The 16,124-nt window shown below is 53.0% G+C and overlaps 3 protein-coding genes across 4 annotated transcripts in view; 1 reads left to right on the top strand and 2 right to left on the bottom strand.

Annotated features, from left to right (window-relative positions):
* The window catches only part of SYCE3 (synaptonemal complex central element protein 3), a 29,126-nt gene extending 27,678 nt beyond the window's left edge, over positions 1–1,448 (top strand). For both annotated transcript variants that reach the window (XM_078449153.2, XM_078449154.2), the window contains exon 3: positions 1,136–1,448. In XM_078449153.2, coding sequence (XP_078305279.2) covers positions 1,136–1,293 — 158 coding nt within the window. In that variant the 3' untranslated portion in view covers positions 1,294–1,448. The remainder of the gene's footprint in view (positions 1–1,135) is intronic.
* Positions 1,449–2,469: 1,021 nt separating this feature from the next.
* On the bottom strand, positions 2,470–4,670 carry LOC132695203 (kelch domain-containing protein 7B). The gene has a single exon (XM_060659442.3). The coding sequence runs from the start codon at positions 4,653–4,655 to the stop codon at positions 2,745–2,747; it is 1,911 nt and encodes a 636-aa protein (XP_060515425.3). The 5' UTR covers positions 4,656–4,670; the 3' UTR covers positions 2,470–2,744.
* Positions 4,671–4,833: 163 nt separating this feature from the next.
* On the bottom strand, positions 4,834–6,680 carry LOC144616851 (uncharacterized). The gene is made up of 2 exons (XM_078449212.2): positions 5,224–6,680; positions 4,834–4,855 (listed from the first exon to the last, which is right to left on the bottom strand). The coding sequence occupies exons 1-2, from the start codon at positions 6,423–6,425 to the stop codon at positions 4,834–4,836; spliced, it is 1,224 nt and encodes a 407-aa protein (XP_078305338.2). The 5' UTR covers positions 6,426–6,680.
* Positions 6,681–16,124: the final 9,444 nt, after the last annotated feature.

Here is a 16,124-nt window from a genome sequence, read left to right as displayed (position 1 = left end):
CATTCACAACATGTTAGACAAGACCCTCTTTGAGTTGTGGGAGCGGCCAGTGATCTACATTTTAAAAGGTGTCCCAAGTGACTCTCATACATCCAAAAGTTCAAGAATTCCTGTACACGCCATATAACTATATGCCCTCTGTTAAGATACCGCACATAGCTTTTCTAACAATTTTCCTTAACCAAACGTGTTACTTTCTGTAAAACATCAAGTCTGTCATTGCTGCTGACCTTGGTCGTATGTAGATATTCATGTGTTATTGTTATTTGCTTATCTCCTTTTTGGTTAATTTCCTTGAGGACATAGTTCCCCAAAGTGTCCAGTATGTTTTAGCCCAGCAAAGAGCGGTTTTAAGGGGGAGATATATGTACTGTGGTTGGCTGTCATGTGGAAGGGAGATGACCTTTGTTCTTTGTAATTATAGAGGGTAGAACCACACCAGCGCGGTGGGTTCTGCAGAGAGATGAGGTTTCTGCAGACTTCCGCTGAATTTGTATAAGAAGCATGTGTTCACCTATAAGCCCTCGAGTAGCTCTCGATGGGAAACAGCAAGAAACTCAGTGCAGTGGTGAGCACCAAAGGACACCTAACATGGGATGCAGCAAACCCTTCCAGAAGGAGGAGTCCCTGGGCTGGCCTTCATGAAAGCACAGAGGTACCCAGACAGAAGTGGGCAGGCATCCCAGGCCACTGTGCGTAAGGAAACATGAGGCTCAGGGCTTGGCAGGAGTAGGAATAATCAGCCCTACTTGAGCATGCGAGCTTGGATGGGTGTTACGACCCCTCAGGGTTCACCTGCAACCACTAGCTGTGAACTGCAGATAGGTAAGGACCTGAGTTTGCTCTAAACTGTCCTAATATTTTACGTCAGACAGGCCTCCAGTCTTAGCGTCACGGGCTGATGTATCCAGAAGTTAAGACCTGTGTGAGACCAGGGAAGTGTCAGCAGTGCTCTATGTAGGCAGAAGTTTTAATAGTGGCTTTTAGCAACCCTGTAACGTGTAGCCTACCAGCAACTCAGCAGGATCTGGCCCCTGGGATGCTTAGCGTGGCTGGAGGCATCGGGCCCTCCCTGGAGTGCTCAGAGCCACAGCCCCATTCTGTAGCCTGACCGGGGCCCATCTGGTTGTTGCAGTGCAAGCCACATGGATGGCCTACGACATGGTGGTGATGCGCACCGACCCCACGCTGGCGGAGTCCGTGCGCCGGCTGGAGGATGCCTTCCTCAACTGCAAGGAGGAGATGGAGAAGAACTGGCAAGAGCTGCTCACCGAGACCAAGCACAAGCAGTAGGCCCCCCGCCCACCCGTGGCCACCGTGCTTCTGCCTGCCAGTGTGGAGAAGCCCCGGGGACACGGAGCCCTCTCTGCTTGGCAGAGTAACAGCAACCGTAACACATAGCTGTACGAACTGTACTTGTTTTTCAATAAACTTATTTTTAAGAACAACCTGAGGACCCCTTTCTGTCCTACCCGGCAGCATAGCGAGCCTTGTGAGCAAAAAATGAGAATCATAAGATGTAGATGTTTTCAATGAATCAAACATGTTTAGTGCCAGTAGTACCGAGGATGGAATAAAAAGCAAAAGAAAAAGGGCCAGTTGGGCCAAACCCGGGCACACGGTGGGACAGGCAGCAGTGTTCAGTCAGGTTTATTTACCTTCCTGTGATGGATTCCAAAACGAGTAAAGGGGAACATTCTCTATTCATCCTGGGCACTGTGCTAGGCGCTCACATGTGTCCTTATGCCCTCACAGCTCTCCTGAGTAACACGTTCATTTTCCCCACTACACAGATGAGAAGAATGGAATCAGACGTCTCGGCTAAGTCCGCAGCTAACAAGGGAAAGAGCTCAGGTGAAACCTGGGTCTCACGTAAGAACAGGGGGTGGTGGGAAGTGAGGCTGCTTCTGGAGGGGCAAAGCGGGGGGGAGAGACCCCACAGGCTGCAGAGGGGCATGAGCCCAAGTGGTTTCAGGCAGGGGCTACAGTCAGCAGAACAGTTTCACAGGCAAGGGTTCCAGGCCTCTGGTGACCAATCGGACAAAGGAGGGCTACAGAGTTTTTCCCAGGAAGACCCAAACCGGGCTCCCAAGGCCTGAGGCAAGAACATTTTTCTGGGGACTCTGTGTTCCTTGTTCCCCTGTCCCATTCCCTTACAGACCTCTTGCCCGGCTTGGAGCCCTAGGGACAGAACGGAGAAGTGTGACTATCTCTCTAGCCACCTCCTTCCTTGGCTCAGCAGTCACTCAGCCCCTCTGCAGGCCAAATCCTGGTCCTCAAGGACACATCGGTCCCTGGCTCTCAGAGCACCAGAGAGACCCCCACACAGATTTTTCCAGGCAGTGCAGTGCTGCAAGAGGGAACCTGGCTCCTGGGAGCCCAGAGAAGGGGAGGAGGAGGAGGAGGAGGAGGAGGAGGAGGAGGAGGAGGAGCCCCCTGGAGGACAGGCTGGGCTGTGTGAGCCAGCTGAGGTGTCAGGGCAAGAACTAAGCGGAAAAGGCAGTAAACAGCATGCTGTGGTGGGAAGGTTAGAAGCCGGCTTCTAACCAGATGCAAGGAGCCTGAGCTCCGGGGGGAGAGGGCTCTTTCAGGGAAGGGGGGAGGGAAGGGGGAGATCATGAGCCTTATTAGAACAGAAAAACAAAGCTGTCCCAGAAACAACAGCAGAAGGTTCTGCCGGCCACCTCCTGTGCTCCACTTGCCCTCAGACCCCCAGGCCCAGGGTCGCCCTAGAGAGCAGCAGCTCAGAGGGCTGTTTGCAGCCGGTCGGTGGCAGGCAGAGTCAAGATGAATGGACAGAGGACCCCCTTACTCCCCAGAGGAAAGGGCTGCAACTCCCTGGCCTGGAACTGGGCAGTCCCCTCAGAGACCGTAAAGGTGGCGGTGACCTGGTGGTTGAGGCAGTAAATGGTGTTGCCCAGTGCGGCGCAGTGCAGGGGGGCCGGGTCGGGCAGGGGCAGGGAGGCAGCCCGGCTCCAGGAGCCCGTTACGGTGTTGTAGCGCATCACCGCAGCGCCCACACCCCGCAGCAGGTCGAAGCGGTACAGGAAACCTCCCAATGCCACCATGTCGCTGGGACGCCGGTGGCTGGCACTGTAGGGGCACTCGTCCCACGCGTCCTTCACAGGGCTGTACCTGAGCAAGCGGTAGAAGAGGTGGCCCCCGGTGACGTAGATGTCCCCACGGCAGGCCACAGCCTCGTGTGCCACAGGGAAGGTGCCCGCAGGGAGGGGCGCGCGCGAGGTCCAGGCATCCGTGCGCGGGTCATAGCGCTCCATGCTGTACAGGCACTCTCCGCCGATGGCGTAAAGAAGCCCGTCCAGGGCCACCAGCTTGAGCTGGGCACGGGCCTGCTGCATGGGCCGCACCTGGCTCCAGATGTTGGTCAGTGGGTTGTAGCAGAAGACCTCGTTGGAGCAGACAGCCTTGGCTCCGGAGCCGCGGATGCCCCCCGCCAGGAACAGGTAGTTGTGCATGGTGCAGAGTCCACAGCCCCGCAGCGGGGCCTCCTCCGGCACCTGTGTCAGGGGCCGCCACGTGTTTTCTTGGGGGTTGAACACGTGCAGGTGCGTGCGAGGAGGCGGGGGTGCGGGTCCCGCCGCAGGGGCCTCCCCCCCACAAGGGCCCCTTGTGAGCCCCGAGCGGCTCAGCGGGTAGAGGCTGGGCAGCACAAGGACCCCCACCACCGCCTGGCCCCGGCCCGTCCGAAGGCTCAGGATGCGCTCCCGCTCAGCCCCGCTCAGCTGCCGGTAGAGGCCCGGGTCTCCTAGCACGTGCAGCAGATTGTCGCTCATCAACGCGTAGGTCTCCTGCGCCAGGCCGGGCTGCCCGTGCCGCTGGGCAAAGGCCAGTACATCCAGGCAGCTGCCCAGGTCCAGCCGCTGTCGTCGAGCCGCGGCCAGAGCGGACTCCCGGGCTAGGGAGCCGGGCTTCCGAGGCCCCTCCGCCACCCCCCGGCTCCCGGGTCTCTGCAGAAGCACCTTGAGTTTTCGGGCCTCCTGCTTTTCCGTGAGGACTGCCCCGCTGCCTGCAGGGCGGGGCCTCTCCCCTGGAGCCTCTCCCTCCTGCCTCAGTGGTACCATCTGGCTGACCTCCCGCTCAGAGCTCTCTGCTATTTCACACATGCTGCGTTTCCGAGGCCGTGGGACAGGCTGTGAGACCCCCCTCGTGGTGGGGGAGGGTACGGGGCCAGGTTGCCTCTGCCCAGGGGACCGTGATGGGGCCCCGGGCACTGCGGCTCCAGGCAGTGGGGAGTCTGGATGTTTCTCATCCACTGCATCTGGCCTTGGGCCTGAGGGAGGGTCTGGAGTAGGAGCCTCCCTGGTATCCGAGCTTCTCTGCTGTTGCGGACACCCAGCCTCAGGCAGGCCCCCTGTGCCAGCTTCTGTGACCATTCCAACGGCGGAGCCATTCCTGACCTCCAGGCTGGCGGCGGCCCCTTCAGGGGGAGAACCAGACTCTCTGTTCTCAGAGGGTGCATCAGTGCTGGGATCTCTAGGGCTCCTGGGAGCTGCCCTTGGGGCTCTCCCTTGGCGTCTCTCTTGCCTGGGGAAAGGGTGACTCCTAAGAACCATCGAAATAAGGTTTTCCCAGCTAGATGAGATCTGCCCTTCCTGGTTGTCCTTGCAGAGAGCCACACTGGGCTCCTGGGACATAGGCCTTGACTCACTACTCGGGGCAGGGGTCGGAACTGGGGCTGGGGCTGGGGCTGGGGCTGGGGCAGGGGCTGGGGAGGAGGACGGAGTTGGAGCAGGGGCAGGGGCAGGGGCAGGGGCAGGGGCTGGGGCTGGGGCTGACACTGCCCTGAGAGTTTCATCCTCGGCAGAACCCTGACTAACTCCGAGGGACAAAGAGTCTGAAGGAGAGGAGGTCGGAAGGGTTGAGCCTGCAGGTAAGAGACCTCCGTGGGGATGTGCTGTGGGCGGGGAAGCCAAGGGCGGGAGGGGCTTAGGGATGCGCGGGGAGAGCGTGGCTGAGCCGGGGGGGTCTGGGGGGCGCCTCCCTGTGTCCAGACTGCCTGCCTCCTGCCCGCTGCTCTGCCCGCGCTGGCCTTGCCAAGATGGTCTCCCTTCTAGGAGGCCATGGTCCCCTTGCTGCTCTGCCCCGCCCGGCCCTGAGCTGAAGAAAGAGCGGTCTCCAGAGCCTTGAGCCCCAGCCTTTGCCGCATTGCTGGCGTCTGCGGTCCCCCGTCCTTGAGACAAGAGTGGATGTCCGCCTTGCGACCCCTCTGGCCGTGGGCCCATGGAGTCTGGGGTCTGGACGAAGCTCCTCTCCCACGGCCAGCCTTCCACGGAGGCCGGGGGTCCCTGAGACTCCCTGGGAGCCTGGGGCCCAGCCTCCCTGCTCTCCAGAGCTAGGACTGAGGCTGGATGGAGGCTGCTCTCCCCGTGCCCCTTCACTGTGCCCTCTGTCAAGGGCCCAGCCTGCGTGGCACGTGGTGGAGGCAGCTCCAAGGGGAGAGGAGGCCTCCGGGAGCCTGTGGAGAGGCTGCTGGCTGCATCCACAGCATCCCACACACTCACCACAGAGCCCAGGCGGAGGGGGTCCGGCTTTGGGAGGCGGCGGTGTCTATCTTCTGAGCCTTGGTCCACCTGCCACCGCCGGCTTCTTCGACCCCTCTCTAGCGAGCCAGGTGGCCCTACACCTTGTTGCCAGGGGCTGGCGTCCTGTTCTGCTGTGTGGACCAGGGCCTGGTGAGCTGGCACCTTGGCTTGAACACCTCCTGCCTCCACTTGCCCTTCAGTCTCTCTGCCAGGACTCCGAGGGGTGAAGTGTATCAGGAGGGGGCCGGATGTCCCCCCTACTTTGCTCCGACCCAGGAAGGCAGTATCTGGCCTGAGAGGCTCCCTTCCTTTACCTCGCAGGGCTTCCGCAGTGGCACTGTCGTGCTGCCGTCCCAAGGCCCCTCCACTGGCCGCCTCGCCGGGTGTCTCGCGTGGAGGTGCCGCTGTGGCAGCCAGACCACCTCCCCGGAGCTCCTGATCTTGGGCCCCTGCCGCAGCTGGACTCCCCTGGCCACGTCCTGGAGGGTCTGGCTGCCCCTGCCCTGAGCTGTGTCCCTCGACACCACCACTGACCTTGGGCTGCAGGGGCAGGGCTGGGCTGGCTCCTCCAGCCTGAGAAGGCTGGGCCCCGGGGGTTGTGGGTGCAGGTCCTGCCGCCTCCTGGTCCTGCCCAGAGCCAAACCAGTGCAAAGCCAGTGCCGTGGCGGCCACCACAGCCAGCGCCAGCAGGGTGAGGACAGCGCTGTCCCAGTCATCCTCCCCATCCCAGCCCCAGCCGGGGCCGTCAGGCTCCAAGGCCCCCTGGACCATGGTGCCGGGCTGCAGACTCAGCGTGAGGAGCTGGGTCGCAGGCTGGAAGCTTGGAGTGCTGCCTGCAAGTCTGTCCCACACTCGGGCCTGGACTGCTGTCTGCACAGGCATCAACAATGCGCCCCGCCCACAGGGCTGCCCAGTTAAGGTGGCCCTGTGCTGGGGGACAGTCTCTCTGCCTGGCCTGGGGGGGAGGTGTCTCTTCGCCCTCACCTGGATTGGGGGTTTGTCTGGGTGGAGCTGTCAGGAGACAACATAATGCGCAAGAGCTCCGGGAGCTCAGGGGCCTCCGCAGGCAAACGCGCCCCTTCTCCTTTTTCCACAGGTTCCAGTGGCGAGTGGCCTTGTTCCTCAAAGCTGTTCCGGTGTCCCAGGCCCTCACAGCCCCTCACAGCCCCCAGATCTCCACCCCATTCTTCCAACTCTCAGCCTGTGTCCAGCCTCAGAGGCGCTGTTAGCGAAGAGCACAGTGAGATGCTATCTGTAGCTTTAGCAACGTGACGCAGCCCTGATGAAATTACCAGAAACCCGAGAAGACAATCCCACTGTGGGCCAGAGGGGGAGGGGTGGGCGGGCACATACTCCATGGTGCCGACCCTGCGGGCTGGCCTCTGAGAGAGACCGTGCGGGCACGGTGTCCTGACAGGAAGACTGCCTTAGAAAGCGCAACCTCCTGTCACCTCGGGCGTGAAGTAGAGCTTGGCGCTACTGTCCCCCGGGATGTATAGGGGTGCGCGGGAGGGGCCGAGGCTGAAGGCCCCACCTCCCCTCCTCCGGCAGCCTCTGGGCCTCCCTTACCCTGAGTTCAGCAGAGATGGAATAGTTCTCCAAAGGAATTTTCTAAGCTGTCAAGAGGGGGGAAAAAATGAACAAAATAAAGAAAATCCAAAAGTTGTATTTTCCTCTTTATTAGCCTGTCTTATTAGAACCCACCTGCCCTTTCTAGAGCCTCCTAGGCCTCCCCCTGCACCCTGTGGGCCATCTTGACTGCTCCAACACCTCTCTCCTGGTGCCCCCACAGAACCCTAAGCTCAGCCCGCTCTTACCCCGGTACGTCATCAGCCAGCCACCAGGATCACTCAGAGACCCTCGTCTGAACCCAGGTACTCTATCCACCTGATTTCTGGGTGTCCCATCTCATTCCTCGGCCTTCCGTCATCTTCGCCAAATCACTCCACCCCAGCCTCTTCACTGAAACTCAGCCCCCTCGGGCATGTGCCTGGCCTCCTTCAGTTCGGTTTCTCAGCTAAGGAGCCATGTCTCCTCCGTCTGCTTCACACTTAAGCCGATCTCAGGAATAAGTCTTGGGACAGGTAGAACCCAGATACGAATAAGAGGCACGAGCCTCTGGGACAAAGGCAGGGCCCTCATAACATGTACTTGTTCCTTCCTCCAGGACACAGGACTCCTCCCTGACTCAGGCAGTGAGATGGCCAAGGAGCATCCCTGGCACCCAGCCTGCGCTCTGCTAGAACCCAGGTACCTCACCCATCGGATCGCTTCCCAGCTCCCCTGAGCATATTAGATGACAGTAAGAGGGTGGAAGGTGTGCCCGTGCCTTAAGGTGGACCTCAGTTTGGTGTCAGGCTTTATGGACACCGCCCTTACTCCCGTCCCAGTCCTAGGCTCTACCTCTTGGTTGTTTGGGGTCCAGAGACCTAGAAAGAATGGAGATGGAATACCCACCTGCGCCTTACAGGCCACAGCACCTCATCAGGCATTTCCGCCCAGCTTCTGAAGACACCCGTTGTCAGTCGGGGCCCCAGGCTGTCAGAGAACAGAAGTGTTCACCAAGTGATACCTCAGGGTGCCGTGGTGGGGAGGAACCAGCACAGAAAATCAACCCAATCAGTTTCACAAGGTGTCAAGGACCATGATGGGTCTTGGTGGCACACAGGTGACCAAGGAAGGGTCTCGTCCCATCCTCTGCGAAGAGAAACCACCTCCCTTTGTCAAAATCCAGGTGGAAGGCAAAACTCTGTGGCATGGAGAAACTCCCTGTCGGGAAGGTGACTGAGGAAGTGTTCCCTCCCTAAGTTGTGGGAGATTTGCCCTCCTACCTTCCCAGAGAGAGTAAAAATGTAGTACCACCGGAAAGGTGACAGAACATGAAGTCACCTACACAAATTGTGAAATGAAAGTAATTGTTATAGTTGTACTATGAGACAGAGTAAGTATCAAAATTACCATCAAGGTTAAAAGCAAACATGAAGAAAGTGGATCCCTAGCAGGTCTGACCTTTAGTGGCCTCCTGTTGAGGCAGAAATCCTTCTCCAATCTACAAAAGGAATAGAGGCGGCTTCATGCCTGGTACCTGAAGCTTGTTTCCTCAGTACAAAACGGGAATGGAGGGGTCTCCTTCCTATCAGCTGTCACCACCATCCGTACACTGGGCGCCTGGGAGCAGAAAATGCATCCACATATGAGCTGATCCACTGTAGCTGTTCATAGAAAAACCCAGCACTGCCTGGTCACTGAGCCTGAACAAAGCTGGACAGTGCCCTGGCCACCAGGGTGCCCTTTGTAAAACATTTAGTGGAAGAAAAGCACAGTGACATGATGACATAATTCCAAATGGAGAATACGTGAGATGGTGGAGACCAGCAAACCTCACCAAATGTAGGGTTTCTCTATCATTGGAATTTTGTAAAAGCAGGAAATATTTATCATCAGAAATGATATAAAAGAGAATACAACGTTGTATAATATTTATAAAAGTACACATGTATTTTTATGTATGTATAAATAAACCTAGAATAAGTTTTAAGCCTTAGAAAATATAAATCCCAGATTTAGGGCTGCCTGGGTAGTTCAGTCGGTTAAGCATCTGACTCTTAATTTCAGCTTGGGTCATGATCTCGCAGTTCGTAGGTTTGAGCCCCACGATGGGCTCCGCACTGTCAGCATGGAGCCTTCTGGGATTCTCTCTGTCTCTCTCTCTCTCTCTCTCCCCCTCCTCTGCTCTCTCTGTCACTCAAAGTAAATAACTTAAAAAATTTTTTTTAAATAAAAGAATTAAATACTTGGTAATAAATCTAACCAAGGAGGTGAAAGACTTGTATGCTGAAAACTACAAACATTTTGCTGAAAGAAATTAAAGACCTAAGTAAATGGAAAGCCATCCCATACTCATGGATTGGAGGACTTACTATTGCTAAGATGTCAGTACTACCAGGGCGCCTGGGTGGCTCAGTCAGTTAAGCATCTGATTCTTGATTTCAGCTTAGGTCATGATCTCACAGTTCATGGGATCAAGCCCAATGTCAGGCCCCACACTTGAGTGTGGGGTCTTCTTGGGATTCTCTGTCTCTCACTCTGCCCCTCTCCCCAACTCATGCATGCACTCTCTCTCTAAAATAAAATAATAAAAATAATAAAGATGTCGGTACTACCTACAGTGACCTATAGATTCAATGCAACCTCTATCAAAATTCCAATGCTCACTTTTGTAGAAATGGAAAAACCAACCCTCAGATTCATATGGAATTGCAAGAGGCCTCAAATAACCAAAACAATCTTGAAAAGAATAAAATTAAAGACCTCACACTTCTCAACTCCAAACTTAGTACAAATCTACAGTATTCAAAACAGTGTGTGGTATTGGCACAAGGACAGGCATATAGACCAATGGAATAGAAGTGAAAGTCCAGAAATAAATCCATGCATCTATGGCCAGTTGATATTGGCAAGGGTGCAAGAGCTTTTCAATGGAGAGAGAATGGTCTCATTGATAAATGGTGCTGGGATAGCTGGATATCCACATGCAAAAGAATAAGTTGGACCCCTACCTCATGCTGTATAAAAAAAAAAAAAATTAAAATGGAACAACAATCTAAGCTATAAGAGATAAAACCATAAAACTCTTAGAAGAAAAGCATAAGGATAAACATTCGTGACCTTGGATTTAACAATGGATTCTTAGATATGACAGCAATAAAAATGAACAAAATAAGAAAAAAATAGATAAACTAGATTGCAATGAAACATAAAACTTTTGTTCAAAGGACATTATCAAAAAAGTGACAACTTTCAGAATGGGAGAAAATATTTTCAAATCATATTTCTGATAAAAGTCTAGTATCCAGAATATATAAAGTACCCTTACAACTCAACAACAAAAAGACAACAACCCATTTTTAATGTTTATTTTTGAGAGACAGAGTGTGAGCAGGGAGGTTCAGAGAGAGAGGGAGACATAGAATCTGAAGCAGGCTCCAGGCTCTGAGCTGTCAGCACAGAGCCCCGATGCGGGGCTCGAACTCCCGGACCTTGAGATTATGACCTGAGCCGAAGTCAGACACTTAACCGACTGAGCCACCTAAGCGCCCAACAACCCATTTTTTTTTAATAGGCAAAGATCCTGAATAGGCATTGCTCTAAAGAAGATACATAAATGACCAGCAAGCACATGAAAAGATGCTCAACATCATTAGGGAAATGCTAATCAAGACCACAGTGAGGTACCACTTCACATCCACTAGGATGGTTACAAATTAAAGAGATAGAAAGTAGGAGCTCCTGGGTGGCTCAGTCGGTTAATCATCCAAATCTTGGTTTTGGCTCAGGTCATAATCTCACAGTTAATGAGTTTGAGCCCCGCGTCAGGCTCCGTGCTGGCAGTATGGAGCCTGCTCAGGATTCTCTCTGTCCCTCCCCTGCTCATGCATGCTCTCTCGCTCTCTCTCTCTCTCTCAAAATAAATAAACTTTTAAAAAATCCTGCTTAAAAAAATTAAACATACAATTACCGTATGACCCACCAATTTTAGGTATATACCTAACAGAATTAAAAACAGACCCTTAAATAAGCATATGTACATACATGCTCATAGCAGCAGTATTCATAGTAGCCAAGAGGAAGAAACAGCCCAAATGTCCATAATGTATAATTAACATTATGCTGAGTGCAATAAGCCAGACACAAAAGGACGAATATTCTGTGTTTCACTTATAAGAGGTACGTGGAGTAGTCAAATTCATAGAGACAGAAAGTAGATTAGGGTTAACAGGGACTGAGAGAAGAGAAGGAGTTTTTTTTTTAATGAGCACAGAGTTTATGTTGGCCATGATGAACAAGTTTTGGGTAGAGATGGTGGTGTACACAGCACTGTGAATGTATTTAATGCCCCTGAATTGTGCCCTTACAAATGGCTAAGAGTGTAAATATTGTAAGCAGTCCCCAAAGTGTCATTATTCTGCAGCATAGACCAGTCATAGATGTTCTGAAGGCACCCATGTAAGGTTCCAACAGCAAGGGTGACCAGGAACACCGATCCCATTATATATTTGTAGGTTCCCCAAAGAGTGACTAGTCATGTCTAGTTTCTCCAAGTGACAAGAAATAAATCGAAGAATGTCCAGGCCCAGGGGCACCTGGGTGGCTCAATGGGTTAAGCGTCTGACTCTTGATCTCAGCGCAGGACTTGATCTCGGGGTCATGAGTTCAAGCCATGCCTTGGGCTCCCCACTGGGTGTGAAGCCTACTTTAATTCTTTTTTCAATGTTTACTTATTTTTGAGAGAGGGAGAGAGACAGAGTGCGAGCCAGGGAGAGTCAGAGAGAGAGGGAGACACAGAATCCGAAGCAGGCTCCAGGCTCTGAGCTGTCAGCACAGAGCCCGACGTGGGGCTCCAGCTCACCAACTGTGAGATCGTGACCTGAGCTGAAGTCGGACACCTAATGGACTAAACCACCCAGGCCCTCCTCGTGAAACCTACTTTTAAAAAAGTGTCCTGGGGCGCCTGGGTGGCTCAGTCAGTTAAGCGTCCGACTTCGTCTCAGGTCATGATCTCGCAGTCCATGAGTTCGAGCCCCGCATCGGGCTCTGGGCTGACGGCTCAGAGCCTGGAGCCTGCTTCCGATTCTGTGTCTCCCTCTCTCTCTGGCCCTCCCCTGCTCATGCTCTGTCTCACTCTCTCTCTTAAAAATAAATAAACATTAAAAAATTAAAAAAAAAAGTGTCCAGGCCCAGGAACAGCCCCCAGCAGTGTGCATATGGAGAACTAGGGTGTGTGTAGGAGGAACCGAGCAAGGGACACGGACATCAACCAGGCCTTGCTGTGTCTTGGCGGACTGGCTCAGTCAGGGTGGGGCTGCTGTCAGCAAAGCCTCCTAAAGAGTGAAGGGATGTCTAGACTTCTGCCTCAACAATTTAGAAATTCTGTTGGGTTCACTAGGCTGACAGCTGCTCTCAACAACCAGTAGTTAAAAAATAAATCAAGGAGTAACAGCTGAGAAATGTGTTTTCTTTACATGTATTTCAAATAACTTGAAACACACATATTCCCACAGACATGCACGTTGTACAGGTGCACAACACACACGACTGGCTGTGTGGTCCACGAGTAGCGTCCTCCCTTCCCTTCTCTGGCCCCCACCCAAGAACACATCAGCTTGTGTAAGAATTCGTTTATTTTATTCTTTACATTTTATTTGGTTTCTAATTTTTGTGTTTTTTCCCTCCTCCCATCACCCCCACGGAGGGGGAGGTCAGGGGTTTTTGTTTTTGCTATTCTCTGTTTTCTTGCTTTTTCATTTGGAAACTCTCCTATAGTTTTCTTTCCACTGCTGTTCATTTTCCTTCCCTGCTCTCTTAATTCAGACACTTATGACTGTACCACTGGTCACAAACAAGAAGTTTAATATGCTCTCCTAACAAGATCCCTCCACAAGATAAAACCTCTAGAATAATTTCTCTCTCCCATTTCTCTCCCTGTCTCCCCATCTCCATGAGAAGTTTGGAAAGATTTTACCTCTCCCAAGCATCCGTTCTACTGAAACAGTTTAATCTTTATTAGAACCTCCCCCACACCGTGTGTGTGTGTGTGTGTGTGTGTGTGTGTGTGCGCGCGCACGCCCGTGTGCACACGTGTATGTGTGAATTGCGGACGTGTGCGCGTGTGCGTGCTTGTATGGGGATAGAGATTCCTTGCTCAACAACGTTTCTTCCTTGCCGCTGTATCAGGGTCTGGCTCTGGTGTATCTGCCGTTTGTTTTTCATCTTTCCCTACTATTTTCCTCACTGCTACCTGGATGCTCTGCCCCTGACTTCTGGAACATTCCAGCCCTGTGCTGTGCTCTGGCAGGTGGAGGCTGTTCTGACGGGGCCATGGGTTCCAGGCTGTGTCTTTTCCTACCGTGGTCTTGCTACCCCACCGTTCTCCAGCGCCTGCTGTTGAAGAGGACAGACCTGATGCCATTCTGACTTTTCTTTTTGTAGGTAATTTGGGTTTTCTTCCCGGAAGCTTATAGGGTATCTTTTCTTAGAATCAGATCGCTATGTTTTCTCAGCAGGCCACCCTGGGATTCAGGGATCTCTTTGCTTCCCAGACTCGAGTCTGTCTCCAGCTGAGCAGAGTTCTCTTCTCCTTTTCATTGCAGTGTGGCCTCTGTACCACCCTTTCCTTTTTCTCCTTTCGGAACGCCTGCGTCTCGTCACATACGCCTGTGCCTCTCCTCCAACGGGCTTATCTTTGTTGCTCATGATTTCCATCTCCTTTTGTTTCCTATGCTTTCTACGTGGTGGTCCAGGCCACCTGTTCACATTTCAGCCACGACCATTCTCTGCTGTAGTTCAGATACTGCAAGTTTGAGACTGACATCATTGTTCTATTGTGCGTCCATCACCTTCGAAAATTTCGGTTTGCCGGGGAGTTGTTTTCGAGCGTATGCTTGTGCGCATTGCACCTGTCCTTCCTCTGTGCTCAGTGTTTTTTATTCAGGAGGTTAGCTAGCTTCCTCACCCACGATTCCGTTTCACTAGCTTCGGGAAATTGGCCTTCCTCAGTCTCAGTAATATCACACAGCTGGCCAGTGCAGGCTTCTTGAAATGTTTTCTCAGCTCAGCCCTCACTGTGCCATTTCTCTTGGTTTTCCTTGTGCCTCACTGGTTGCTGGTTCCTCCCCTTCTCGCCAGCCACAAGTGTGCCTGGGCCTGTTGTGGGCCCTCCCAAGCCTTGCAGATGGCAATGACCGTTGTGTAGTTCCTGTCACATGGTTGCTGTGCTACCACATGAATGATGCCTAACGTGGGCCGGACAGCAAGACGGCCCGATAACGTACGAAGAAATTGCGCCAGGAACCGTGATGTCGATCTAATGATGTCCGTCGAAAATGGCACCTTTGACAGCCATGTAAGGTACTTGTGGGGGAGTTTATGTCACAGTAATGTGGTTGGGGATGTACATGTCTTCCTGCAATCTGACCCGCTCTCACTGTAGATGGCAAAATATCGCTCTACCAACATAACCATCACCCAGGAGGACCACAGAACCTTGAGAAGCTGTGCTCGGCAAATGTCACACCACCTGATGGCTTATGGAATAGCTGAGATGTGGCCTTAGACCCAAGCCCAGGAGACTGTCGCTTCTTTACGATTTATGTATCAGAGTACTCATTTCTGCCAAATCTCTAGCCCGGGACTGCCGGAGTAGCCGAGAATCAGTGCTTTTTCTTTTCTTCACCCACATCCGCTCTACGTCAGGGGTTCACAACGTCTGCTTTTGTAAAGAGCCAGGTAATAACTATTTTTGCCTCTGCAGGTCATATGGTCTCCGGTAACTACTCCGCTTTGCTATTACAGCATGAAAGCCACCATAGAAAACAGTAGATGAGGCAGGCTGGCTTAGTGGCCCCTGCTCTAGGGGATCCCATCCATTCCCAGGGCTTGAGGACGCTTTCCAGGCCCGTTTCCAAGCTAGACGTCGCCACTGAGCCCCAGGTGCGTGTGTCTCCCCAGTTAACATCTTCGGCTGGGGGCGTAATAGCCATCTTGAACCTCAGACGCTCAAATCAAGACTTGATTTTTCCACCTTTCTGGAAGCGGCCAGTTGCATTCAACTTCCATTGTCATCAGCTGCTTCTATGCATTTTCCTGTATTTCAGAACCTAAAAGCTGAAAAACCACATTTTTCAGACCCCCTTGCGGTGGGACTTCTGAGGGGAGTGGTTGCATCAAATGCACGCTCATGAGACGACACAGGAGGCAGGGTGGCCATGCAGTCTCTGGGCACACGATGCCACAGCGATGGCTGTCAGGGCAGGGGGGGGGGTGCGGTTGGCAGGAGAGAGACAACAAGGCCCCAAGTTCCTGGCCTCACAGTCACGGCTACCCAAGTCTCTCAGACTCAAGGGGCCACCTCTCAGTCCACACGCACCAGCCCACCTGAAGATTTTGTAGTGTCCCCTGTAATAAATCCATTTCTGCCATAACTACTTGAGAGCGGTTTCTGTTTTCTGCACCGAGCGTGATTGATTCACTCGCCCAAACTGCCCCGCTCCCCATCAGCTTAACCTCAGAAATAACCTCTCTATCCATTTTCTGTGAACTGAGTTCCATTCAGAAGATTCAAAACCACACCAGTAATGCGAACAGGAAGAAAATGCGATGAAGAAGTGTTAACTAAGAAAAGGAGATTCACCCTCAAGTAGATAGAAGAGTGTTCAAAGGGACCCCCCCCCCACTGAAAAAATCCACATGTGACGTTTGATTCCCCCAAAATTTACCTAGTACTGATGACATAAACAGTGGGGAACACACATCTTGAATGTTTTATGTATTATGTGCTGTATTCTTACAATAAAGCTACAATGTTACTCAGAAAGTCATAAGAAAGTATTTACAACACTGTGCTGTATTTATTGAAAACATCAGCCTATAAGGGGATGTGCAGGTCACACCCGTGTTGTTCAAGGCTCCCAACTGCACACCCAGGGCTGACAGAGAGAAGAACCCAGAACCTGGAAGAGCCCCACACCTGCCACAAGGGTGAGGCTCCTCTTCTCTGGAGGGTGTGGCTTCCACAGGTGGAGA

This window comes from Panthera onca, chromosome B4 (genome assembly GCF_046562875.1).
Source record: "Panthera onca isolate mPanOnc1 chromosome B4, mPanOnc1 haplotype 2, whole genome shotgun sequence".
Classification (NCBI taxonomy): Eukaryota; Metazoa; Chordata; class Mammalia; order Carnivora; family Felidae; genus Panthera; species Panthera onca.
The sequence above is the reverse complement of the archived record's forward strand: the minus strand, read 5'-3'. Positions and strand labels throughout refer to the sequence as shown.